Below are 27257 nucleotides of genomic sequence, written 5' to 3'. Positions count from 1 at the left end.
GAGTGGTAAATTGTGTTGATTATTGTCGTTGACATTCGACATGGTTGTTTTTTATGAAAGAATTGATTAAGAAAGCAAACGATTATCAGATTTCCGGTAACAGAACCAATTTGTTTAACCAAAAATTGGGATTTCGGCCAAAGCTTATTTTAGAAGAACTTGGGCTACTGATAATCAAATAGAAATAAGAATAATTGATATAAATAACAGCTGAATATACAGCAAAGTAAATCAGTATATTCCAATAGTATTTCGTGTCCTTACAAATGTTCAGTCTTCTCCTTTTATGGCTATCTCTACGTAATACGTTTTGTTCTCTCATAATAGAGACATAATCGGCAATTAATGGCATTTAAGTAACGTTACAATTGGTAATCATATTGATTTAATATAGATTCCATAACGTTTTCCATAATTAATGCCAATTAATTATCGATAACACGTATCTATACCGCTTTTTGCTATCCAGGTTCATTCTTCTGTTACGGCTTCCGAATATTAAGAGGTTCGAGCATCTATCCTTTCTGATTTTCTTAGATCTCTGCCCGCGTCTGTTGAAGCTCGTACCTATTCATCTATTATTTGCCAACTGTCATCCTTTGACTGGTACACGTGTCATGACGTGTCACTTTATAATAATTTTTCCCAATACAACCATTTCACTCACAACAACAACAACAACAACCCAGTATAATCCCACTTAGTGGGGTCTGGGGAGGGTAGTGTGTACCCAGACCTTACCCCTACCCTGGGGTAGAGAGGCTGTTTCCAAATAGACCCCCGGCATCGTTCCCTCCAAGAACTTCCCACCTTGCTCTCGGGGAGACGTCCATGGAAAATACGGAATCTTTGTTAGCGAAACTTGACGCATTCTTTTCTTTATTTTCTATCAGTAACTCAGAATAGAATAATCTTCGTTTCTAGAAAAGGAAAAGAATAAATAAAGAAATAATTGAATGTGCACTTTCGATTCATTATATAAAATGATAAAGGTTATTTTCTTCTCCTCCAAAAAATTCCAATTTTTCTGTTAGGATGTCTTCTTCCAATTGGCAAATTTTGTCCAATGCTATTACACCTACTTTATTAACACTACATATTCTACTTCTGGGCCCCATTGTCTTTATTTCTTCCCTTTATCTCCTCAGAAACAACAAGTGGATGTTTCAGGAGACAGTCTAGTAGGGCTGTGCATTTGGATCGGATATCCGAAATTCGATCCGATCCACTCTATTTCGGATTTTCGGATTTCAAATTTCGGATTTTCGGATTGGATACGGATTGTGTTTTATGAAATTTCGGATTGGATTCGGATTGGTATGATTTTAATCCGATCCGATCCGATATCCGAAATTATATGTACCTATATAAATACACACTAAAATTTTAGGGTTATGCTTATTCATTTTTCACACACCCCCTCACTCACTTAGATTTTTCTGCCTCTCTTGCACCTCTCTTCTCTTCAATGAAGACTAAAAGAGTCTCAATGACTCAAACTTCCGATTTTACTTTGATTTTATGTCTCTTTCTTCCGCCTCTCTTCTCTTCTCTTCTGTCTTTTATGTCTATTTCATGTTCTATTCTTCAACTTTTGATTTTATTTTGATTTTTTTGTTTGTTTTGGTAGATGGAAGATGAGATAGAGACACCGAATGAACTTTAAATTGTTGAAAAATTTTGTGACAATCCGATCCGACAATCCGAAAAATTATCTGATCCAAAGTTTAAAATCCGATCCAATCCAATGTTAATTCGGATCGGATTCGGATTGCCCTTTTCAGAATCCGAAATCTGAAATCCGAATCCGAAATAGGCTAAATCCGATCCAATCCGATCCGTGCACAGCCCTACAGTTTAGTGGCAAAAGTATCACATTTTGAATTTCCGTGCATGAGAGTGGAAAAGAACGAAAATTAATTTTTTATTTTATTTGTTAAAAGTTTGCTACAAAAATGATCTTGTCATTTCAAATGTAATATATATGCCTCCCACCCCCAAAGATGTGGTGAAGTAGATGTGACTGTCCTTCCCTTAATCAGAGGTTTTGAGGTTGAGTATGAAAAAATAGTTGGTAGGGAGCCTTCAATGGGACCCTATGCGGCACAAATCCGAATATAATTGTACTTCAATCCTAATACTGAACACCAGATGGGAAACCAATATATCTTTCTTCCTTATATGGTGATTTAAAATGATTAGTATAAATAAAATATGCCAACTGGAGATCCATGGGAGGCATATATATATTTCTTCCTTATTTTTTTTTTAAAAAAGGTCTAAATTTTCTCTTGAACTTTGTGAAATTAGTCATCAATCCTCTCCTTTATTTTATTTTATTTTATCTTTATCTAAGTAGGAAATCAATTTAATATAAAAGCATATTATTTGCATTGTATGACCCTTTTGAGGCGATTCTTTAAATTCTATTTTTATAAACTGAGTGGATTAAAATTAGCTTCTAAAAGTAGTTGCATGAACTTTTTTTATAATAAAAATTTAGTTCACCAGACTAACTAGGATGATATTCAAATATTCAACCTATTTAGAAAACATTTTCCCTACATAGGTAGGGGGGATACAACATTAGTGAAATGTCTTCATCTACAACCACTTGGGTTAACCTTTTCTGCCATTTGTGAATTACTTTAAAGTTTTCTTTTTCAAATATTTTTTTGTTGATAGAGTTGGCCTTGAATAGGGAAGGGAAGTATATAGAAATTAATAATGGAAAATGTTTCAAGCCATAAAATTTGTAGTAGTATTTCATTATTTCAAATAATGAAATTGATTATATACAACTTTAATATTCTTTTCCAACTTCAAATACTCTTCTTTTCAGCTTCTAACTAAATAAAAAAAATTGAAGTAACAACATTTTCTTAATTTGAAAAAAAAAGGAAAAAAAAATGAATAGTAACTGTATTAAATATGCAAATATTTTCCCTTTTCACTTCTAACAACTCTTATGACCAAACTTGAAGGAATAGGCCATATGTACGGAAAAAACACAGTCAAGGAAAGGGGGACCCTTAGTTATTTAATGTGTTTTTTTAACTTTCCCATAAAGTTGTGGAAATTATTTACTAGTTTAAATTAAAAGGCAGTATGATATGGGCTTTAGACAACGAACTTGACTTTGAATAGTAATTCTATTCTTTAAACAGTAAGAAAATAAAAAATAAAATATGATTCTGTTTCTGGACTTTTCTTTCTAATTCATGAAATATTCTCTAATTTCAAAAGAGAAAAAAACAAAAAAGTATTTACCAAAATACAATTTTTACTTTGGAATAGATTACTACTCCGATCGATAACTCCCTCATTACAAACTAGCGTATGTCCACAATAAACTCCATTATTCAGATTTTAAATTAATTAATCAACTAATTACGATATTTTTTTTACATTACTCTCGACCTACCGCAATCCTTCTCATTTATCATGCTTAATACTCCACCAATTATGCTTTGAAATGTTCATATGGGCAAATTTTAGGAACCACATAGAAACTAAAATGTGATCGATCTAATCAAAAGTTTATAATAAGACAGGATATACAACTCCTCCATTAAGTGTAGGATTCGAATATTAGTATATATCACTTAGCACCTTTCCATATTCTTCCTTTTTTTCTTAATAAAAAAGAAAAGAAAAAAGAATAAAACAACTAGGCCCAACGTGGAGTATTAGGTGAGTATTTTATGGAACAAAAAGTAATACTATAAATTAATTGGAGCAACAGCAAGTTGTACTTCCATAAATGCTATAAATATCATTATTATAGCATTTAAGACTTTTCTTTACCTCCCACCCTAAATATTGCAATATTACTAGAAGATTTATGTGGCACGAAAAGATTTCAAGCATCTTCATTTTAGAACTTCAATAAATTTTCAAAGTATATGGCCTGAAACCACTTATTTTACATTGAAAATTACAGAAATCCTACTAAGTTAAAAAATTGAACCATCAAATATTTTAATGGAGTAGTAATATTTCGTCATCCATAACCATAACCATAGATAGGGGTGTCAATGGATATTCGAAAATCGACTAAACCGACCGAACCGTACCGCGCCGAATCGATTTTTAGGTTTCTTTTTAAGAAACCGTAGGTTTTTATATAAATCTATAACCGCATCGATAATTAGGGTAGATTTTTTATTTGATAAAAATAAACCGAAAAAATACCGAACCGTACCAAATAAATTTTACATGTAGAAAATATATTTATTTAGTAATTTTAAAAGTAATAATGCATTAAATTTTCTTTAAGCCTTGGAATTATGAAAACTATTACAAGCCAACAAGTAATTAAACTCAAAATACTAATTCCTAAAACCTATTATTCTACTTCTGCTTAAACTAAGTTATTTCAAGTATCTTTATTAGCAAGACCCAAAAGTATTCTAGCGATTATGAGTAGCAAACTACAATGTATTGAATATGTTTCCTTTCATATAATTTGGATTTATCTTTTTGAATATTTAATCTTCTATAGACTTTATTCTCGAGTCCCAACTTGGTATATCTTTCAACTCGTGTGATTTATATTTTCTTTGCCTTTGTTTGATTTCTTTTACGCTGTTGTAGAATAGTTGATGGATCTATACTCTAGTCATCTCTTCTTCTTTTTTTAATTCATCTCCCTTTAAACAGTAAAAATGTCTAGAGAATTTTGCTAAGTCCTATAAAAGAACGTATGTTGTTGCATTCTACTTCTACTGGTGAATTTTACATGATATAAAAAAAATACCGAAAATTAACCAAACCGTACCGATACCGAAGAGAAACCGACATGATTGGGACGGTTTCGAAAAGTCTAATTTTGGTAATACATAATAGAATAACCGAAAAATTGGTATGGTACAAATTTTATAAAACAACCGGTCGAACCGAACCATTGACACCCCTAACCATAGATCATAGGTTCGAGCCAGAAAGCACTTTACCTTCAAAGTGTATTTTCCTGGCAGTAGGACACAAATTAAAATTAATCGAGCCCCAAGTGGATACTGAATGAAAAAAAAGAGTAAGCTTAAAAAACATTAGTTCATCCGTTTCAATTTATGTGAATCTATTTTATTTTTAATCTGTCAAAAAGAATAATTACTTTCCATATTTGAATAATTTACTTTTATATAATGACTTATAACTATACAAAATACATATACTTTATTTTATATTAAAATATATTTGTATTTATTTTAAATATGTTCATATAAATTAAAACGGTGAGTAAATCAGATGGACCCGGGGTCATTCGGTCAACAAAATGCACCTGTAACGCACGGCAAATTGGACTAACGTGACAGATCTCAAACACATGACACTCACTCACGAGGAAATAAACGGTAGATTAGAAAAATTTTATTTTGTGTCTCATGTAATTAACACTAATTGTGTGGGGCCTCTTTTTTGTTTCATAATTGTGTGGTCCTAAAATTTTGTGAACCCAAATGTGTAAGATATGGATTCACAAATATATAAGATAAAAAGAGCCTCAAACAATTAGAGCAAATTGTATGAGACACAAAATAAAATTACTCGGGAGATTTTTACCATGAAATCTCAATCGAGTAGATCTAAACGCCACGTGTCGTCTGTGACAGACAAAAGTCTCGCCTTCCAGAAACTATATAGCAAAAATCATTAGGAAATGACCTTAAGAGTCGTACAAATGGACTAATTTTTCTAAATATTGTCGAATTGCCGAATAACTTTTTATTTATACATAAAAAATATCTTACATACAGTCCTATATAATATTACATATATTTATATGAAAATGAGACTATATGTATAGAGAGAGAAAACGGTGTGTAGACTCTTACACTCTGCTCCCCAGATATAGAGAGAGAAAGTTCAGAGGTGCGCGTAGTATATGCATTAATTGGGGTTCAGTTTTTGGCAGAATTTGCATGTCATTATTCTGTTAGAAAAAAGGACCGAAAAACTCACCTTTTTTGTGCTCTGCTTCTGCTACCGTTTGTCTTCAGTCGTCAGGTATGATCAGTGGCTGCCGCCGCCGCCCAGGGTGGCGGAGAGTTTTTAGACTTTATGTGTTTTTACTTTTGTTAAATTTGGGGTTCTTTGTTTGCTCTCTGTGCGTGTGTGTGTGTGTTTTCTTTTTCATAAGTTGGTAAAGTACCTTTCTTTTTCTTTTACTTTTTATTTTTATTTTGTGTTTGCTTTTGTTAATTGGGTTGTTGGATCTGTTGATTGTTTTGTTTTATGGATAGGTGATTATCTTGTTGCCGAATTTGTTTGGCTTAATCTAATGTTTAAGCTTGATTTGGGATTTATGTCATAATTAAGTACTCTTGAATGGGCCTGAATAGCTGAAATGAGCAAGAATAGAGCTGAATAGATACATATGATTCTGACAGAGCCGACCTGGAAATGATCGATTGATTGAATGGTTGCTGATTACTATTTACATGAGTGTGTTAGTTTTACAGTTAAAGTTATTATGGATAGGGAAAGTTTAGCTTTTTTCTTTTTCTTTTTCCAATATTTCCTATCTTATGCAATCTCTAATTGGCGTTGCGAATGAGGAAAAGAGTGTGTTTTTTCATGAGTCACCTCTCTGTTGTAGGTAGATCATTAGTCAGACAGCTAGAGACTAGCTCTGCTAAGAGTGTATGTGTTTGATAGTTTTTGTTCTGTCATCTAACTTATACTTCTTCCTGAATTTGACATTGTGTTAGTTCTTTAATTTTTGTTTCAACCAGTGAATAATGATGATTTTGTGCTAAAAAGACTAAGAGCCGGTTTGGATTGGCTGATTTGAAGTAGCTGATAAGCATTTGAAAAGAACTTTTAAGTGACGAAACTGATTTAATAAATAAACAATTATGTGTTTGGATACAAATACTGAAATTGATAATAAGTTGTTGCAATATTTGATAAAAAAGTGCTGATAAACTTTTTTTCTGTTAACATGACTCAAATAACCTTAGAACTGTTTACACTTATAAGGGCGTAATTTCTTCAAAATTATAGATTCCGGGTCAATTCAAAATACAAAATATTATATTTGTCATTTTATTTTAAATACGATTGTGCTTGCATAAGATAATTTTTATGATAAATATAATTTATTTTATGATAAGCATATAATCATAAGTTATAATAATTAATAAATTTACAAAAGTTTTTCAGTAAAAAAATAAACCTAAATAGGACAAAATATTGGAAGAGAAACAAACAAAACAGTGTCTTCATCACCACAACACTTAGAAAGCAATACATCAAAAATTTGATATGTACTCATTTATTACATATAGTTCAAAGATTAATACACAATCACATAGATACAAATATGCAAAGGAATAGAGAATTTGCTTATCTTAAATAGTCAATGAGAATTGCAAACTTGAAGAGGCACGGGGGAGGGGGGAGGTTAGGTTGAAAGATTACTTGAGGCAGTGAGTATCGATGTAGGAGCTTTGTTCTAAAAAGGAATATTTTAAGAATAAAGTAAAAATCTTGGTCAAACTTAAAGTGCTTATAAGTTAAAAATTCATAAGCTGGGGGTGACCAGTTTATGTCTTTTGGCTTATTTTTTACTTATAAGCACTTTTAACTTTACCAAACGCGTAGATAAACCGAAAAATGCTTATATGTTAGTTTGACCAGCTTATAAGCTTAGCCAAACACCCACTAATACTTAAAAAGATGAATTAAAGTGATACCTGCTTAGTGACAGAATACCTAATAGGGGTTTTCAGACATGTAACTCAGTTGCCTTTAGAAATGTACTCTAGGACAAATGCCCTTCCTCCCAATTCCATCATCCACTTTGTTTAAGCATACAAATGTTGAAAGGTGCAGCAGATTGGTCTGAGCTTCTTTATTAGACTGTGACATTGTCATTGCAAATCTTAAGTCTTTTTTTTTTTTTTAATAAAAGGTCAGTTACTGTACCTCTGTTTTTCTTTGCTTAATGAAGGTTGTTCCCTCGTCTATTTGTGTGAGCATTTCCGCTGCGAGAAAATGTCTGCATTGCTACATGGGTAATTTTAATGTTGGCAAAGTTTTTAATTATTTGAAAGTTACTCGCTTGTTCATATGGATCCTTTTATCAGGTAAAGCTCAGTTAAGAGACCAATTATAGCAGCATTGACCATGTTTCGTCGCAAGAATCATTCTAATGTTGAACAGGAGGGTGAGGAGAAGCAGCACAAGGTAACAATAGTCCTACTGTTTGGATGTGTTTGTTAATAGCCTCTATTCTGACATTGTTTGGGTTAGTGCTTTGAGTTAGATTATAGTTGGTTCTGTATATTTTTGGGCATTTCAAGGACTTGTTTTCTATTGTTATGTTTATACAAATTTTGAACGGGTTCGTACTTTGGAAGAGTTGTTGATGTTCTGTGGGTGCATTGTCATTGCATATTGATACTTATCCTGGAAAAGTTTCATAAAGTGTGCTTGAATCCTCTTGAATACCGCATGGCAAGGATGCTGAATATACTTTAAATTTTTAGACATTGGTTTCTGTTGGATTTTCCCAATCAAAATCCTATTATGAGCTCTTAGAATATTGGCTCTTCTTATAGGTTAAGGAGCTTAGGGCTTCCCTGGGGCCACTATCAGGGCGCAACTTGCAGTACTGCACTGATGCATGTTTAAGGAGGTATTTGGAAGCACGGAACTGGAGTGTAGATAAATCGAGGAAGATGTTGGAGGAGACACTTAAATGGAGGTCATCTTTTAAACCTGAAGAAATCCGCTGGGTAAGGGAACAATATATTTGCACTAGTGATATCTTTTATTGTTATATAACATGTCCTTTTTATCAGAGCTAGCATGAAAAATCTAGGTCGGAAATCACATTAACTTCTTTTTTTTAAATCAGTGGTGTGGGCTCACACCTCGACTAATCCACCGGGTAACCTGTCCAGTCCACAAACATAGGTTACCAAAGTAATCCTGCTCATCAAGGTGAGAGCAGATGGGCTCACATCAAGTGTTGTAGCTGGAAAATGAACATGTAGGATTCTCCACGTTGTTACTCCCATTCCCCAACATTGGGATTTGCCGAAATCACATTAATAACCATGACTAGCTTGAATGATGAAAAAAAAAACGTATGGGTCTCTGGTAGTGTTGTGTGAATATTTTAAAGGAGATGATGAAACTGCATTGACCACTTGACTTAATTTAATGTGAAATACTTAGATTAGTGTAGTAGTTGTCTATTTGTTTCTATTGACGAACAATTCCTTTTTCTTTAACCATAAGTCTTGTTGGAAGTAGATGATTATCGATATATCTACCATTCAATGCTCTGCGAATTTCATATTTAGACCTCCACGGATAAGATTTCCTTTAAGTATTATGTGAGTTTACAATTGCTTCTGCTGACCAAGAAATGGTGTTGCATTGTTAGCATGAAGTAGCAATAGAAGGTGAGACTGGGAAGGTGTATAAAGCAAATTTTCATGACCGCTACGGCAGGACAGTACTTATATTGCGGCCAGGAAAGCAGGTAATGTAAAAGCAAGTTGATGTGTTCAAAATCTCTCTTTGTTATTTTTTAGTTTCTTCTCCATCTAGTGAAATTTTAAATATGTTTCCCATATATGCAGAACACATCAGCACTGGACAACCAAATGAAGCATTTGGTATATCTGATAGAGAATGCCATTCTTAATCTGCCAGAAGGTCAAGAACAGATGGCCTGGTTAATCGACTTCACAGGATGGTCTATAACCAATAATGTTCCCATAAAATCTGCTCGCGAGACGATCAACATTTTGCAAAACCACTACCCTGAGAGACTCGCTGTAGCATTTCTTTATAACCCACCGCGAATTTTTGAAGCATTTTGGAAGGTATGATCTACATCCTCTTTGTCTTTTGTCCCTGCTTGTTGATCAAACCTAGCTGATTGTAGTGTTAACTATTTCAAAGACATCAGAACTTATTAAAGGTGCCAAATTACCAACGTACACCATCATTTTAAGATCTTTTTCTTTGGACAAACATTTCCTACTGTACAACATTGGTTGGGTAAAACAAAAAGATTAGTACTTCCTTTCAGAAGTAGATGTGGCTGGTTAATGCCTTTGGTAAAACTGTCTCTTGAGTGGATCTGTAAACTTTCGAACCTTTGACAGGGTATATGTGCTATCTGGCGTAGTGATATCATGTATCGAATTTTCTTTCTTTACCATGTGCTTGAAATTGTCCCCCTCTCATACTATTTATTCAATTTAGTTGCAATTCATAATTTACAGCTCCTTTTCCAACCTGTTGAGCTCATTTATATTGTTCAAGCATCAGTCACTCCCTTATTTTTATCCTTTCCATTGATTAACGCCATTTTCTTGTTTTCCAGATTGTCAAATACTTTATGGATCCCAAAACATTTCAGAAAGTCAAATTTGTCTATCCAAAGAACAAGGATAGCGTGGAACTGATGAAGTCATTCTTCGATGTGGATAATCTTCCTACTGAGTTTGGAGGATCAGCGACTTTGAATTATGATCACGAGGAGTTTTCAAGGCAAATGGCTCAAGATGATGTGAAAGCTGCCAAGTTTTGGGGTTTCGACAAACACCAATCTGATGCTAATGGTTTCTCTGCGGCAGAGGTTGCTCCAGAGCCTGAATCTATTGCCCCTCCAGCCATAGCTTAGATGCTTGATCCACTGACCAGTTCAGTCTTATATTGCCTAACTGAGTTAAATAAATAATGGGGAATGTAAGATCTTGTCCCCCCACCCCACCCACCCCCAGCATATTATCAGAGACTAGAACACTTCCTGAGGTTATTTTCTAGATTTAACTCATGGCAGCTGAAAACCTTGGTACCTTATTTATTGGTTGTATTATGCTCTATTTAGAGTCAAAGAGCTGCAAGCTTTAAGGCTTCATCTTCCCCTCTTTCACCTTTTACTTAATCTTTCCTGTCTTGCTTTTCCATTTTCATTTAATATCAACAGCATCGAGAGAGTCGGTACCGTCTACCATAAAATACTACAATCAGTCAATTACTCCCTTTGTTCCCATTTAGTTGTCTTCTGAAGATGAAGAGGAAGTTTTAGCAGAATGAGAATCTGGAATCTCAGGTTTGTATTCTTATGATGCAGGCAATTGTTGCTAAAACTTAGTTCTTTTTTTTTTTGGCGACTATATGCTCCTGTTTTTTTTCCCCCTGAGCTGAAGGTCTATCTGAAACAACATCTTTAAACAGCCTCTTTGCCTTCACAAGATAGGGGTAATGTTTGTTGTTGTTGTTGTCGGGATAAATTTTTACATGTCCTTCGAGAAAACATTAAATTTGATTAAGACTTGCTAATTCTTTAATCTTTGACCACATTAATCTATTTTCTATTAGCAAGTTAATTACTTATTTACCGAGAAAATAATTAGTTCTTTCTTGATTTTCTAAATGACAAGTACATTTGGGAACAATTAGTTTTAGCAAACATGACAACAAAATGGAACAGTAGGAGTAATCAACTAGTACATATTAATTTAATTACGTCTAAATAACAAACTAATTGAAAATTTGAAATCAACACTTGTCTGTTTTGTGTTATATAAGTTTAATCTCCCATCTATGATAATGTATTTTTTCTTTGATTTAAGTCAGGCAGACATTTTTAATACACTTTAACAGCAGCTGTATACATATTTAATTTTTTTTGCTGTTTTTTCCAGAGGATTAAATTTGTTGGAACAAATTGTAGACTGCTTTTTCATCACTTTAAAAAAAAAAGGAGGGGGGTGCACCCCAAGGGTATGTTATGTAGGCAGCCTACCCAGATTCAAGTATCAGTGGCTGATTCCATGGCTCGAACACGATCAAGTGGCTGATTCCATGGCTCGAACCCATGACTTATAGGTCACACAGAGACAATTTGATCGTTGCTCCAACTCCCCTTCTGCTTTTTCATCAATTAATAGGGCACTAATTCCAGGACATAAGTATCTCAAATACAAAACCTTATCAAAAACTAAACATTTACACAAAAACAAAACAAGCTTAAACATGATGTAACATCAGCTAAACATGTGCATACAGCTTTAGCAACCTGTTGCACTCCTCAGCTACAAAACTCAAAAGGCAGCAAACTGGAGAGGTAAAAAGAAACTAGGGGAAGGGAAGCAGAAAACATGCTAAGCTTGTTTAACAAGTAGAATATACTCTTAAAACAAGTATCTTTCTGTTGTTAGCCTTTGGATTATGCTATATATAATTACATAAGGCGCCTTCGTAATTTTCGAGTACTACGGACTAATAACCCAACTCCTACTCCAACTCCTACACAAATGCCAAGGCCAATCCCAACACCAACTCGGACTCCAGCATTGAACCAGGATAGTTCCCCGTCTTCGCCATCCATAAGCTCTGTTTGTCTCCAGTACATGTTGTTATAGTCTTCTTCGCTTTCTGGTTTATAACTTCTGTTGTCTGTTACCTGTTAACACAAAATGAACTTCAGAAGCCGTGAAGTTTCCATCAACAAGTAATCATGCGTTAAGTGTCTGAGAAGCTGCGTTGATTCATCTAATTAATTGCATCTATGAAACATAATTTGTGGTTCAAAATGAATACTACAACAACAAACTCAGTGTAATCCCACAAGTGGGGTCTGAGGAGGGTATTGTATGCAGATCTTACCCCTACCTTAAAAAAGGCAGAGAGGTTGTGTGCGATAGACCCTCGGCTCAGGACAGATAAAAGGAAGGGTCAACAACAAGCAAACCAATAAGAAAACCAAAGCGAAAATACAAAACTAAAACTAAGTAATGCAATCAGAAAATCAAAGCGAAAATACAAAACTAATACTAAGTAATGCAATCAGAAAACCGAAACGAAAGCAACAAGTAATAACAGAAGTCTAGGAATACAAAAATACACGACTGACACTAAGTAATGTACAAAAGCTACGATTACAAACAAGGACAACGCTCGGCTACCTAACCCTTTACCTTTCAAAATGAATACTAAGAATTGCTAATCGAACAGCTGCTGCCTTGAGAATATTTTCCAATTGGAATGACACAGAAAAAACTTAATAATATGAAACTGAAGATGAAATGCAACCACATTTTTGTTAACTTCAAATCTAGAAGGATAGGGACAATGCAACAGGAAAGAATGAGCATTGAATATTAAACAATTAACTTAAAAGTATGAGTCTGCCCATACCCTCTGACATTTTTAGGATAAGATTCTGTTTCCAGTGCCAGGTACTTTTCCTACAAGATACGAGACTTTTACAGGTTGTGACATGTTTCAAGATATGAAACATTATGCAGCTAGATGCAATGGTAGGGTAACCATAAGGAGTTGTCAGGGTCAAGGTTATCACTTTAGTCCCCACTCTGTCAATAAACTATAGCATGAATTTTGTAGCACAAAAATTGAAATACCATTAAAGTATTTACATTTGGTCAAGGAAATTTAAGGAGGGTAGAAACACATCTGAAGGTACATGCATAGGCGGAGGCAGAGCCAGGATTTGAAGCTCAGGAGTCTAGTTCTTTTAAGTTATTGGATTCTAAATTAATAATTTATACATATTAAATGACGTTCTAGAGACAAATTCTTTACTAGGTTCGGCCGGACCCGCATCTCGGTCTCTAGCTGGGTACACGTGCAATCAACAATAACAATTCTGAGGAAAGAACCGGCCAATATAGCTAGTGAAGGCATCACTCTTGGCGGATCACCGACAGGGAAAAGAGATGTAAACAATTTAGGGCTCAAACGCACAAGAATCTTTGAAAGACCATCCAGACAAGTGAAATTTTGTACAATGTACCTTGTTATCATTTGAAAGAGAAAAACTGTAGAATTGCTCAAGTCACCATAGCTGGTGTTTTGTAAACCATTTGGAAACTTTCAAAGATAACATGCCCCAATATTACGTTTTAATAGACTCTTTTCCCTCAACTTTTCTAGCTTCTTTTGACCATGAAAATAACCTCAAATTCAGTTCGAATCAAAGAGGAGGAGATATAAGTGGAAGAAGGATCACAGAGCAATTTTAAGTTGTCAAAATAAATGTAAGAAACACACCAATCACTGAAGGCAACGGTGTTGATCAACTCACTACACCTGTTGGTTAACTATGTAAAGAGTTTGGCTATTTGCATATGCCTTATCACCAATATTGCATGGTTAACATTTCGATTATAATGAACACTACATACAACTCAAGAACACCAACTAGACGATATATTTGTTAATAAACATAAAAAACAAGGTTTGAAGTACAAACAGTACCTGCAGATCATGTTCAGATGAGACTTCTTTCTGCTGTTCAGCTGTTTCATGCTCCGGAATGGAATCTAACATACCCTTTCGGTGGTGCTTCTTCCTGTGAATCAGCTGCAGAGTCTTAGTTAAGATGATAGGTGTACCAGAAAAGCAACCGGCAACATATACTTCAATTGTCGGCGAGAATGATTCAGAACCGACAATGTGTTTTCCCTTGAGAAAGCCAGTGCCAGCGCTCATAACTGATTCGCAATTCATGCTCCATCTCCAAACAGTCTCTTTAGACTCCCTAATAAAACCATTGACGTCGGCCATTTCCAAAACCCCAGAGAGAACAAGATCATCTTTATGGAAAACCTCAAAGTTCACATTCCCTGTCAATCTTATGCTATCGGTGCTCACAAATGTCGCTTCTTCAGCTTTCTTATCAACCCGGTCCCTTCGAAGAAGGCAAGAAACTCCTTCCGAATACATGGAACATCTTTTACCATTTACTTCAAGCAGTGTATCAGGGCTTAATGGGATATGGTTAAGAGTAAGACTTTCTGGGGTTGAATCGTCGACCACAAAATTGCTAATTCTGATGTAGAAAACTCTAATATCAAACCAAGATAACGATAGTTTACCACAAGATTGGTAAGAAGGGTGCCTTATAATTTGGAGACCAGCATCAGCTGGTTTTCCATTGCTTAGCAATTCACGCGATTTCTCCATATTTCAGGAGTTTATCCCTCACTATATATAATCCTTCACCATTGTCTGATATAAGAACATAACAGAACCATAAACCCGGCACCCCCTTAGGCCAAGGAACACCGTTTCAATTCAAATCCCTACTCAACACGGTGCCTCTGGAGTATCTGAATCTGGCTGCCAACAGAAAGTCATTTTCTAATCAGATAATCATATACTAAATTTGTAAAGAAAAAATAACAGGAATCATAACCGAAAGCATAAATGGAAATGAAGGTATGCCAGGTACAAAAGAAACCTGAATTTCAGGAACAGAATACCTTGATATAAGGAAGAGAAAAGACAGAATCAATAATAAAAGGCTATAAAAAGAAAACCAAACTACCTTACAAAAGGGTTGATGGAGAAAAAAAAAAAAAGAAGACTACCCAACAAAAAGGATTTAAAGGTCATTTATGCTAAAAAGGCTAGAAAACCAAAGATGGAGGAGATCACTACAAAAGAAACATAAAAAAGATTCACAAAAATGGAATCTTTATATGAATTTGTACACCCACACAAATTGGCTTTATCAAAAATTACATCAAAACAACATTGTCCACAAATCTATCTTGTATTTTTGAAAAAAGAGAGGAGAAAATACAAAATAATCAAAATCAAAGACCACCCCACCTATAGCTCCAATGATTTGAAGTCTAATTGGTGATCAAAAATTAAATCTTTTTTCTAACTTTCAGCTCTTCACTCTCAAAAACAAGCAGCAGATGGGAATTAAAGAACCACTTTTTGGCTTCTCAAAGATTGATAAAAATATGCTAACAAATTGCAGGCTATTAAGAATAAATATAAATCACAGAAGCTGCCAAATAACACACCCAATTCACTTCCATACCCAAGAAATAAAATAGTAGAAGAAAAAAAAATAGACTAATACAGAGAAAAGCTGAAATCTTTTTCTACACAATAAACTTACACAGAGAAATATTAAATCCACAAGTTTATCTGCAAATTATCTATCAAATCACTTTCAAAACTCCAATAAGAGCTTTTGATTGCCTCCTCCAAATCTTGTGGCCTAAAATTAAGCACACTGATGCTACTTTATGGACTATTCCTATGAATCAAAATCAGCTTTTTTCAGTTGTCTTTCTTTTTCTGTGTGTATGTATGTATATAAAGTGTATATGTGTGTGTATATTATATATATAGACTTAAAACTATATTAATTCTGTAAAAAGATCCGATCTTTCTGTTTTGGATCTTTGAGTATTCTAAAGAATGTACATAGCCTTTGATATTAAGGTTGGTGCATAATATATACAAATCTGAAATAAAAGGAAGAAAAAAAAAGGAGCAGAAATTCATAAGCAAGAAAAAATGTTGATGGTGATTGGTTTTTCTTTTTTTTTTTGGGGGAGGGGGGGTTGTGACAGAGGATGGGTATTTGGATTACATTTGAACCTTATCTAAATGAGGAATAAAATTTTGAGATTTACTCGGCATCTTTAATTAAATTGAAAATGATGTTTAGGTTTGAAGGTTTTGTTTAAATTTAATTAAAAATGTACGTAGTTTTGATCAACTTTGAACCTAGCCACATGTAGAGTCATAATTCAGCGTTAAACACTTAATTGAATACAATAAATATAGTTTGGTTAGAATACGATTTATACCGGTATAAGTTATATTGGGATAAGTTATATTAGGTGCTGAAACTAATTTAAAAAATAAGCAGTTACGTGTTTGGATAAAAGTGCTGAGATTAATAATATGCAGCTGAAGAACTGAGTATACGAAGAGTTTTGTTTTAAAAATAAGTATTCAGGCATAGAATAGTAAATATTTTGGTCAAACTTAAAATGCATATAAGCTGAAATTTGATAAGTTGGAGGAGACCAACTTATGGCTTTTGGCTTATTTTTGGCTTATAAGCACTTAACTTATTAGCACTTTTAATTTTACCAAACGCGTAGATAAGCCAAAAAGTGTTTCTAAGCCAATTTGACCAGTTTATAAGCTTAGCCAAACACCCTCTAAGAATGATAATTGCATAATTTCTAAGAAGAAGGTAGTTATACCGGTGTTAATTACCTCACCTTCTATAAGGTATAAGTTATCCCGGTGTAAAAATTAACATTGGGATAACTTATACCCTGTTTGCTAACCAAACAGAGTATTAAGGTGATATTAAAATTTTATACTACCCTTATGCCTTCTTATACCTCATACCAAACAAAAGATTACCCTAGAAAAGGCGAACTGCAGTCAAACCTCTCTATAACAGACACGTTTGTTCCCGGATATTTTTGATTATTATAGTGAGATGTTGTTATATAAAAGTTGGTTCACCAAAAAGCTTAGCTTTTATAGTGAAATATTGTTATATAGGGATGCTACTATAATTATATATTAATTAGTATATATTTAAATTTAATTTGTTACTTAATCATGATAAATTAATGTGGTTTAATACATGTATGACATTTTTTTCAAGTAATCATGCAACCTTTGCTGATAAATGATACTCCTAATTTGCTTAAGCCTCTGATTCACTTACTAGTTATGCAGAGGTTATAATTCAAGGATAGTTTAGGTGGTGGCAAATAATAAAGAGATTGTTCATATGGTCACTATAAAAAAAAGAAAAAAAATTGTTATACAATATGATTAATAATGGTGGGATTGTTATATATAAATTACTTACTTTAATAACACATTTTTATTAAATAGTTATTGCTAATATTCACGTTCTAATTTGGTACACACAAAAAATCTGAATTCCTGTACAACTTAATACATCTATTATTATTTAATATCGTCAACAAGACATTATATTAGTTTTAAAAAAGAAAAAATTACAGCTAAACGAACATCGTATTATGCAAAAATTTGTGTTGGTATTAATTTGGGGGAATTAAAAATAGCCAGATTTACAACTGGTAATTGAAAAATAGCCACAATTATAAAAGTACCCAAAATTTAGTCATTTTTCAGATAAAGGTAAAATCTGAATAGAAACACAAATTTCAGTATAATATGTTGGAGTTCAATTTTTTTACATATGAAATTCCAGCACATGAATTTCATAATGTGTAGCAGTTCCAACACAATATATTGAAAGTTTATACGCATGAGCTCCATAATCCAGCATATTATGCTAGAACTTTCTGTGTGCTTTCCAATATAATATGCTGGAAGTTTATATGAAGTAGCTCTATGATCCAACACATTATGCTGGAACTTTCCGTGTTTCAGCAAAATAATGATTATTTTTCAATGACTTTGCAAATGCTGACTAATTTTCAATTATCAGTCTGAAAACTGGCTAGCTCGTGCTATTTTTTCTACTAGCCTTAGGGTACGCGCTTTGCGCGTGTAACCAACTCTCAATACTATATTGTAACTAATGTTGCTCTATTTTTTTTATTTCTTTAATATTCAATGCTCCTCTTACATAAATAAATTTATGCACACTAAAGTTTTGTAATTACTTATATGATGAATTTGTAAAAAAAAAAAAAAAATTGATTCTTTAACAAATTAATTGATTCAAAGAGTTATTTTGTTAAATCAGTTAAAAAATTAATATGTACACAATCTGCATGAATATTTATACATTAAATTTAAAGTATTGTGATCAAGTAGTGTTAGAAAAGTGATGTTAAACCACTCATCTCTAAGAAAATTAATTAATCAAAGTATTGGAAAGAAACTTCTCATGCAACTATGAAAATATTGATCAAGACAAAAAATTAGACTATGTGATAAAATCATGCAAATAAGTGCAAAAAAGCAGCAATATCATGTAACAGCTGAAGATAAAAGATACTTTAATTTTCAAATAGAACTTTCGTGATGAGAAAAGATAAATAATAAATTTCTAGAATTTCTTTAAAAAAAAGTCATAGAATCCGAGAATCATGTGCATTAAAATCCTATCACTAATTGACTTCCATGTTTATGCTAAAATTTTGGACATATTTTTCAAACATTTTTTTATTCACATAGGATTTCAGGGATATTTCTTTGTTGATTTCAAGTATTAAATATTAAAAAATTAATATAGAAGATGTTACAGTTATATTAATATAAGGAGGTATAAATTTATATAAGGTCAAATCTTAATGAATTTTAAAGTCCTACATATTAGGACTTTTTACATAATTCAAATAAGGAAAGATTTAATAATAAATTTTAGTTTATTTCAAAGTCTTAAATATTAGAAAAATAATTGCTTTCATTGCATTTTACTTTTACTTATCCATAATTAAACAGAAGACTATAACTTGAGAGTCTATCTAGAATTTTAGTACTTGTCTGTAGTTAACAACTAATTAAGAGGATGGTTGTTACATATCGTTTCATAATGTATCGTATTATATTATATTGTACTGTACTGTATCGTTTGATGATTACATTATCTAGATGGATTGTGTAGTTTTACCGTCATTTCATGGTATCACGCACCAGTAATATGATGAATAAACGTGCAATATTATAAAGAAAAATTATGATACATATATAAAAAGGTAGGATAAATGATAAAATAAAATTATTTTATAATAATAAAGGTTGAGATTAAGAGAAAAACACAAGAAAATGACGCGACCACACCAAATCGGTCGTTACATAAAGTGTCATATTTCATCGTTACGTAACAACAAATTTAACAATACGATATAATAAAATTTAAGTAACAATCAAAATAAATATTATATTTAAAATAATAATATGATACGATATAATTAACCGGTAACAACCATCCAAACAAGCTGTTAATGGACGTCACTATCATTTACTGAATATAATAAAAATTATGTGCTTGGTCTTAAATTCAAAACGATTGTTTCAACGTAGAAAATTTGTGGTTCTCAAAAGTTGAATGCTATTAGTTTTTTGTTTCATCCACATGGAATTTTCATGGTTCTCATTTTTTTTTATATCGTAAGTTTTCTTATGGTTGAAACTCTGCCGTTGGAAGATAAGTAGTTCAGCTATTCAGAGTTGTGAATTTTTTTTTCAAAATGCTCTCGGATACGTCATGCAATATAAAAACGGGCGAATGGCACAAATAGCCACTAAAAGCTGTGGCTTTTATTTTAAAGCCACTATTTTCAATGTATTTAGACTTTAGCCATTCCTTTTAAAAAACTTATACCTGACTGGACGAAAATACACTTCTGGTATAACTTATACATACGCTATCAACACAAGTAGCAGTTACACAAAGAGAAGAAGCGAGCAACAGCAGCAGCGGCGATCAACTGAGGACGAACCACCATTTCTCTTCCCGATTTCAAAAATTCAGCAATCTAATCCAAAAAAACAACATAGATAAACAGTAAGTTGTAATTTCATGTGTTTCTATCAATTTTTATTTCGCTATAGTTATACTTTTTTAGATCTGTATTGATTTGATTATATATTAGATAAGAATTTGATTTTTTTTGAATTTCTGGATTGATAAATTTATAGACACCGCCTCCTATGATAATTCTGTATTCCGGACATAGTGTCTTCATTTTAGAAATTGAATTCAAAAAAATAAGAACACTATGTCCTTAACTTTGATTCTACTGGCCTCATTTTGCAAATTGAATAAAAAAAACTTAAGGACAAAATGTCCTTCACTTTGTTGTTGTTCTTCTGTATACAAAGTCCTGTAACTTGAGTTTCAAATTGTATGTTTTAATTTCTGGTTCAAATGTTAAAGACTGACAACTCTTAAATATGTCAGTCCTTAACTCTTAAATACATGTTTAAATGTTAAGGACTAGCAGTCCTTAACTTTTAATTCCATGTTTAAATGTTAAAGGACAAGCAGTCCTTAGCTTTTAATTTCTGGTTCAAAAGTTAAGGACTGGTAGTCCTTAACTTTTAATTCCATGTTTAAAACTTAAGGACTGACAGTCCTTAACTTTTAATTTTAATTCCATGTTTAAATGTTAAAGGACAGACATTCCTTAGCTTTTAATTTCTGGTTCAAAAGTTAAGGACTAGAAATCCTTAAGTTTTAATTCCATGTCTAAATGTTAAGGACTGACAGTCCTTAACTTTTAATTCCATGTTTAAATGTTAAAGGACAGACAGTCCTTAGCTTTTAATTTCTGGTTCAAAAGTTAAGGACTAGCAATCCTTAAGTTTTAATTCCATGTTTAAAACTTAAGGACTGGCAGTCCTTAACTTTTAATTCCATGTTTAAATGTTAAAGGACAGGCAATCCTTAGCTTTTAATTTCTGGTTCAAAAGTTAAGGACTGGTAGTCCTTAACTTTTAATTCCATGTTTAAAACTTAAGGATTGGCAGTCCTTAACTTTTAATTTTAATTCCATGTTTAAATGTTAAAGGACAGACAGTCCTTAGCTTTTAATTTCTGGTTCAAAAGTTAAGGACTAGAAATCCTTAAGTTTTAATTCCATGTTTAAATGTTAAGGACTGACAATCCTTAACTTTTAATTCAATGTTAAAATGTTAAAGGGCAGACAGTCCTTAGCTTTTAATTTCTGGTTCAAAAGTTAAGGACTAGCAATCCTTAAGTTTTAATTCCATGTTTAAAACTTAAGGACTGACAGTCCTTAACTTTTAATTTCATGTTTAAATGTTAAAGGACAGACAGCCCTTAGCTTTTAATTTCTGGTTCAAAAGTTAAGGACTGACAGTCCATAACTTTTAATTCCATGTTTAAAACTTAAGGACTGGCAGTCCTTAACATTTAATTCCATGTTTAAATGTTAAGGACTGGCAGTTCTTAACTTTAATTACATGTTTAAATGTTAAAGGACTGACAGTTCTTAACTTTAATTACATGTTTAAATGTTAAGGACTGGCAGTCCTTAACTTTAATTACATGTTTAAATGTTAAGGACAGACAGTCCTTATCTTGGTCTTGCACTTACAGTACACCTGTTCTTAATTCTACAAGGATTGCTTTATAACGTATGTCCTTTGTTTCCCATTCTCTTGACTTGTAGGATGGAAACAATATGCATAATAGTTGCTTTTAATGGTAGATGGACTGAAGACTATAAATATCTTGATCATCAAACAAAGCTTTTCCTAGCACCTGAGTCAATTCAGTTTGAAGATTTTGTTAAACAGATTTTTGAGCTTATTGAATTGGATAGTGAAAAGTTTGAAATAGTGATATGGTTTGATATCAACCTTGGAACAAGCAAAAGAATGCTTGTATCCAAAGATTTAGATCTTCACACATGTATAGAGTTGCTAAAAACTCATTCACTCTTCAAGAGCTGTCGTTTCATAGTTGATATTTCGGAAAGAGTTTTTGCATCAACAAGCAATGAACATGCCAACACAAAAACTCAACATGACAATCAAGAGCGATGCCAACAGATAGTTAAAGTAGATATGGTTGAAGCTCAACCATTAAATGAAGAGGTGCATCAAACATTTGATTCTATTCAAGTAGAAGGACAAAGCATTATGGAGATTGACAACGAACAAGCTTTGGGTATTCAAGTCTTAGAGAGTGCACCGATAATCGAAGTAATTGCTGACAAAACCTGCACTCAAATAACTAAACGAAGATCAAATTTTAAACAAAAAGAATCCCCAACTACGATATTAAGAGAAAATGCTTCTTTGGATCAAATAAAAGTCGGATCAGTATTTGACAAGAAGAAGAGCATAATTAATTGTTTTTCTAATGTAGCAATCAAAGGACATTTTGAATTCAAAGTTTTTAGATCAAGCTCAACAATATATTCGTTGACATGCAATGATGATAGGTGTCGTTGGTGTGTGCGTGCTTTCAGAATTAAAGACTCAACATTATTCAAGATAGTAAAGCTTGAGAAAAAGCATGACTGCTCTGTTAACACTAGGAAAGCAGATCAAAGGCATGCTACTTCAAAGTTGATTAGTGGTTACATTATCGATAATCTTCGGGACCCAAGATTTGAAGTTACACCAGCTTTTGTCATGGCAGAGATGCAAAAATTGCATGGACTAGACATTGGATATCACAAGGCGTGGCGTGCTATTCAACATGCTTCCGCTTTAATAAGAGGAAGTCCTGAAGAAAAATATGAATTATTGTGTTCATACTTGTATATGATGACAAGTAAAAACCCGGGAACTTATACTAACATAAAGATAGACGACAACAACAGGTAAACAATTTAGCACATGCTGTCTTTAGCCTTGTTAACTTTTGAGTTATAACCAGAAGTTGAGGACTGTCTATCCTTAAGTTTTGAAATTGTAATTAAAAGTTAAGGACTTCCAGTCCTTAAGTTTTGAACTTTGAAATAAAAATTAAGGACTGACTGTCCTAAACTTCGGGTATTTTAACCTTGTTTTATATTGTATTTTCAGGTTTCTTTATATGTTTTACGCATATGGATCATCGATAGCTGGTTGGAATCATTGTAGACCAGTGATTGCTATTGATGCAACTTTTTGAAGTCAAAATATCGTGGTGTTTTAATGATTTCAGTTTCAAAAGATGCAAATAATCAAATTTTCTCATTAGCCTTTGGAATAGCAGAATCTGAAAACAACAATTCCTATGAGTGGTACTTTAGTCAGCTTCGCAATGCAATTGGGAGCCGTGAGAATTTGATTTTTTTATCAGATAGGCATCAAGCTATTGCAAATGGCATTGTAAAGGTATATCCTAAAAGCCATCATGGGATTTGCATCTATCATTTGGAGCAGAACCTAAAGCGAAGAAAGGTGAAAAGTGAGGTCATAAAACATTTCCAAAGTGCTGCAAGAGTATACAAGCGTAAAGAATTTGACATATACATGTCAGATATTACAAATGTAGATAAGAAAACTTATGACTACTTGATGGAAGAACCACCAGAAAGATGGGCACGTTCTTGTAGTCCACAACGAAGATATGACATGCTCACAACAAATATAGTTGAGTCGATGAATTCAGTGCTATTAGAAGCAAGGGAGCTGCCTATACTAAGAATGATGGATTTCATTCAAGTGAAGCTACAACATTGGTTTTATGAAAGAAGAAATAAAGCAGAAGGAACATTTTATGATGTTTCTTGTTGGGTAGAGGAGGAATTGAAGAACAGAATAGATTTAGCATTTACTTTGAACGTAAGTATTATGTTTTATGTTTATATTATGATTTTGACATTTTTTAACATAATGTACTCACTTATAATTTTTCAACATTGAAGGTTTTCCCTGTTGATTCATGGCGTTCTAGAGTTGAAGAAGAAGGAATAACTTTCTTGGTGGACTTAAACAAAAGAACATGTGATTGTTTTCAATTTCAACTTGATGAATTACCATGCATACATGCAATTGCAGCTATCGAGAAGAGAAACATCAAGAAGTCTAACTTTTGTTCGCACTGGTACTTAAAGGAATCTTGGCTGAAAACATATGAAAGACAAATACATCCTGTAGGACATACTGATTTATGGATTGTACCAGAGAGTGTTAAGTCACAAATTGTTAAACCTCTAGATTTCAAAGTGCCACCAGGTAGAAGGCAAAAGAAAAGGCATATTCCTGCTACCGAGCCATCAAAAATCAAATTCAAATGTGGTCGTTGCAGAAGAATTGGTCATAATAGAACAGCTTGTATATATTCTCCGGCACTCCATCCATTTTCAAGAAAGCATAGAGAAGAGTAGAAATATGCACTTATGTTTATCGACTCTTTTAAGTTTTTGCTATAGATTGTATTCATTATTATTCTAATTTGAGCGGATGCCTAGATTTTCAATATTTATATCTTGTTACGTTCTTTTAATTTCTTTTGAGTTCAACAATTAAAAGTTATTAACAGGAGTCAGTAAGTTCAACTTGCAATTTTGAAAACGTAATGACTGTCTGTCCTTAACTTTGAATTTCAAGTTCAAAAGTTAAGGACATGAGGTCCTTAAGTTATAGTCTTATGTTAAAAACTTAAGGACTGTTTGTCCTTAACTTTGAATTTTAAGTTCAAATGTTAAGGACATGAGGTCCTTAAGTTATAGTCCCATATTAAAAACGTAATGACTGACTGTCCTTAACTTTGAATTTCAAGTTCAAAAGTTAAGGACATGAGGTCCTTAAGTTATAGTCCCATGTTAAAAACTTAAGGACTGTCTATCCTTAACTTTGAATTTCAAGTTCAAAAGTTAAGGATATGAGGTCCTTAAGTTATAGTCCCATGTTAAAAACTTGAGGACTGTTTGTCATTAACTACAGGAGTCCTTAAGTTTGAAATACAAGTTAAATACCTAAGGATTGTCTGTCCTTAACTTTGAATTTTAAGTTCAAACGTTAAGGACATAGGTCCTTAAGTTATAGTCCCATGTTAAAAACTTGAGGACTGTTTGTCATTAACTACAAGAGTCCTTAAGTTTGAAATACAAGTTAAAAACTTAAGGACTGTCTGTCCTTAACTTTAAATTTTAAGTTCAAACGTTAAGGACATGAGGTCCTTAAGTTATAGTCCCATGTTAAAAACTTGAGGACTGTCTGTCCTTAACTTTGAATTTTAAGTTCAAACATTAAGGACATAGGTCCTTAAGTTATAGTCTCATGTTAAAAACTTGAATACTGTTTGTCATTAACTACAGGAGTCCTTAAGTTTGAAATACAAGTTAAAAACTTGAGGACTGTCTGTCCTTAACTTTGAATTTTAAGTTCAAACGTTAAGGACATAGGTCCTTAAGTTATAGTCCCATGTTAAAAACTTGAGGACTATTTGTCATTAACTATAGGAGTCCTTAAGTTTGAAATACAAGTTAAAAACTTAAGGACTGTCTGTCCTTAACTTTAAATTTTAAGTTCAAACGTTAAGGACATAGGTCCTTAAGTTATAGTCCCATGTTAAAAACTTGAGGACTGTTAGTCATTAACTACAGGAGTCCTTAAGTTTGAAATACAAGTTAAAAACTTAAGGATTGTCTGTCCTTAACTTTAAATTTTAAGTTCAAACGTTAAGGACATGAGGTCCTTAAGTTATAGTCCCATGTTAAAAACTTGAGGATTGTCTGTCCTTAACTTTGAATTTTAAGTTCAAACGTTAAGGACATAGGTCCTTAAGTTATAGTCCCATGTGAAAAACTTGAGGACTATTTGTCATTAACTACAAGAGTCCTTAAGTTTGAAATACAAGTTAAAAACTTAAGGACTGTCTGTCCTTAACTTTAAATTTTAAGTTCAAACGTTAAGGACATGAGGTCCTTAAGTTATAGTCCCATGTTAAAAACTTGAGGACTGTCTATCCTTAACTTTGAATTTTAAGTTCAAACATTAAGGACATAGGTCCTTAAGTTATAGTCCCATGTTAAAAACTTGAGGACTGTTTGTCATTAACTACAGGAGTCCTTAAGTTTGAAATACAAGTTAAAAACTTGAGGACTGTCTGTCCTTAACTTTGAATTTTAAGTTCAAACGTTAAGGACATAGGTCCTTAAGTTATAGTCCCATGTTAAAAACTTGAGGACTATTTGTCATTAACTATAGGAGTCCTTAAGTTTGAAATACAAGTTAAAAACTTAAGGACTGTCTGTCCTTAACTTTAAATTTTAAGTTCAAACGTTAAGGACATAGGTCCTTAAGTTATAGTCCCATGTTAAAAACTTGAGGACTGTTTGTCATTAACTACAGGAGTCCTTAAGTTTGAAATACAAGTTAAAAACTTAAGGACTGTCTGTCCTTAACTTTAAATTTTAAGTTCAAACGTTAAGGACATGAGGTCCTTAAGTTATAGTCCCATGTTAAAAACTTGAGGACTGTCTGTCCTTAACTTTGAATTTTAAGTTCAAACGTTAAGGACATAGGTCCTTAAGTTATAGTCCCATGTTAAAAACTTGAGGACTGTTTGTCATTAACTACAGGAGTCCTTAAGTTTGAAATACAAGTTAAAAACTTAAGGACTGTCTGTCCTTAACTTTAAATTTTAAGTTCAAACGTTAAGGACATGAGGTCCTTAAGTTATAGTCCCATGTTAAAAACTTGAGGACTGTCTGTCCTTAACTTTGAATTTTAAGTTCAAACGTTAAGGACATAGGTCCTTAAGTTATAGTCCCATGTTAAAAACTTGAGGACTGTTTGTCATTAACTACAGGAGTCCTTAAGTTTGAAATACAAGTTCAAAAGTTAAGGACATGAGGTCCTTAAGTTATAGTCCCATGTTCAAAACTTAAGGACTGTCGGTCCTTAACTTTGAATTTCAAGTTCAAAAGTTAAGGACATTTGGTCATTAACTTTGAATTTGAAGTTCACTTACACTTAGTCATGAACAAATACTAACAAACTCAATGGACAAATCAACAGTTGAGAGAAACAACGAAATAAATAACAAAATGCCTTGACATAACTTTTGAAAT

The 27257-nt window shown here is 32.8% G+C and overlaps 3 protein-coding genes across 7 annotated transcripts; 2 read left to right on the top strand and 1 right to left on the bottom strand.

Annotated features, from left to right (window-relative positions):
* Window positions 1-5765: 5765 nt before the first annotated feature.
* Window positions 5766-10888, top strand: LOC107821388 (uncharacterized). 2 transcript variants are annotated; one of them, XM_075232558.1, is made up of 7 exons: window positions 5766-6009; window positions 7958-8021; window positions 8094-8193; window positions 8568-8744; window positions 9401-9499; window positions 9600-9845; window positions 10352-10888. In XM_075232558.1, the coding sequence occupies exons 3-7, from the start codon at window positions 8134-8136 to the stop codon at window positions 10649-10651; spliced, it is 882 nt and encodes a 293-aa protein (XP_075088659.1). In that variant the 5' UTR covers window positions 5766-6009; window positions 7958-8021; window positions 8094-8133; the 3' UTR covers window positions 10652-10888. The 2 variants fall into 2 exon arrangements, with proteins under 2 accessions (XP_075088659.1, XP_075088660.1); XM_075232559.1 differs by lacking the exon at window positions 7958-8021 and having other exon boundaries at window positions 5793-6009.
* A 1062-nt stretch (window positions 10889-11950) lies between these two features.
* On the bottom strand, window positions 11951-16359 carry LOC107821398 (uncharacterized protein At1g01500). Of its 4 annotated transcripts, none has more exons than XM_016647833.2 (3): window positions 15914-16359; window positions 14254-15117; window positions 11951-12439 (listed from the first exon to the last, which is right to left on the bottom strand). In XM_016647833.2, exons 2-3 carry the CDS (start codon window positions 14959-14961, stop codon window positions 12218-12220), a joined length of 930 nt encoding a protein of 309 aa, XP_016503319.1. In that variant the 5' UTR covers window positions 14962-15117; window positions 15914-16359; the 3' UTR covers window positions 11951-12217. The 4 variants fall into 4 exon arrangements, with proteins under 4 accessions (XP_016503319.1, XP_016503332.1, XP_016503326.1 ...); XM_016647846.2 differs by lacking the exon at window positions 15914-16359 and adding an exon at window positions 15261-15906; XM_016647840.2 differs by lacking the exon at window positions 15914-16359 and adding an exon at window positions 15613-15895.
* Window positions 16360-23388: 7029 nt separating this feature from the next.
* Window positions 23389-24566, top strand: LOC107764142 (uncharacterized). The gene is made up of 3 exons (XM_075232517.1): window positions 23389-24021; window positions 24105-24126; window positions 24238-24566. The coding sequence occupies exons 1-3, from the start codon at window positions 23389-23391 to the stop codon at window positions 24564-24566; spliced, it is 984 nt and encodes a 327-aa protein (XP_075088618.1).
* The last annotated feature ends 2691 nt before the right edge of the window (window positions 24567-27257 follow it).

Source organism: Nicotiana tabacum, chromosome 16 (genome assembly GCF_000715075.1).
Source record: "Nicotiana tabacum cultivar K326 chromosome 16, ASM71507v2, whole genome shotgun sequence".
In the NCBI taxonomy this organism is placed as follows: domain Eukaryota; kingdom Viridiplantae; phylum Streptophyta; class Magnoliopsida; order Solanales; family Solanaceae; genus Nicotiana; species Nicotiana tabacum.
Note: the sequence above shows the minus strand (reverse complement) of the source record. Positions and strands in the feature narration are given on the sequence as shown.

Coding starts and splice junctions, on each gene's coding strand:
- LOC107764142 (XM_075232517.1), top strand. CDS start 23,389: ATGATTTCAGTTTCAAAAGATGCAAATAATCAAATTTTCTCATTAGCC. Junction 24,022..24,104: donor ATTTAGCATTTACTTTGAAC/GTAAGTATTATG, acceptor TCAACATTGAAG/GTTTTCCCTGTTGATTCATG. Junction 24,127..24,237: donor TTTCCCTGTTGATTCATGGC/GTTCTAGAGTTG, acceptor ATGCAATTGCAG/CTATCGAGAAGAGAAACATC.
- LOC107821388 (XM_075232558.1), top strand. CDS start 8,134: ATGTTTCGTCGCAAGAATCATTCTAATGTTGAACAGGAGGGTGAGGAG. Junction 8,745..9,400: donor AACCTGAAGAAATCCGCTGG/GTAAGGGAACAA, acceptor TTGCATTGTTAG/CATGAAGTAGCAATAGAAGG. Junction 9,846..10,351: donor TTTTTGAAGCATTTTGGAAG/GTATGATCTACA, acceptor CTTGTTTTCCAG/ATTGTCAAATACTTTATGGA.
- LOC107821398 (XM_016647833.2), bottom strand. CDS start 14,961: ATGGAGAAATCGCGTGAATTGCTAAGCAATGGAAAACCAGCTGATGCT. Junction 12,440..14,253: donor CATCTGAACATGATCTGCAG/GTACTGTTTGTA, acceptor TTGTGTTAACAG/GTAACAGACAACAGAAGTTA.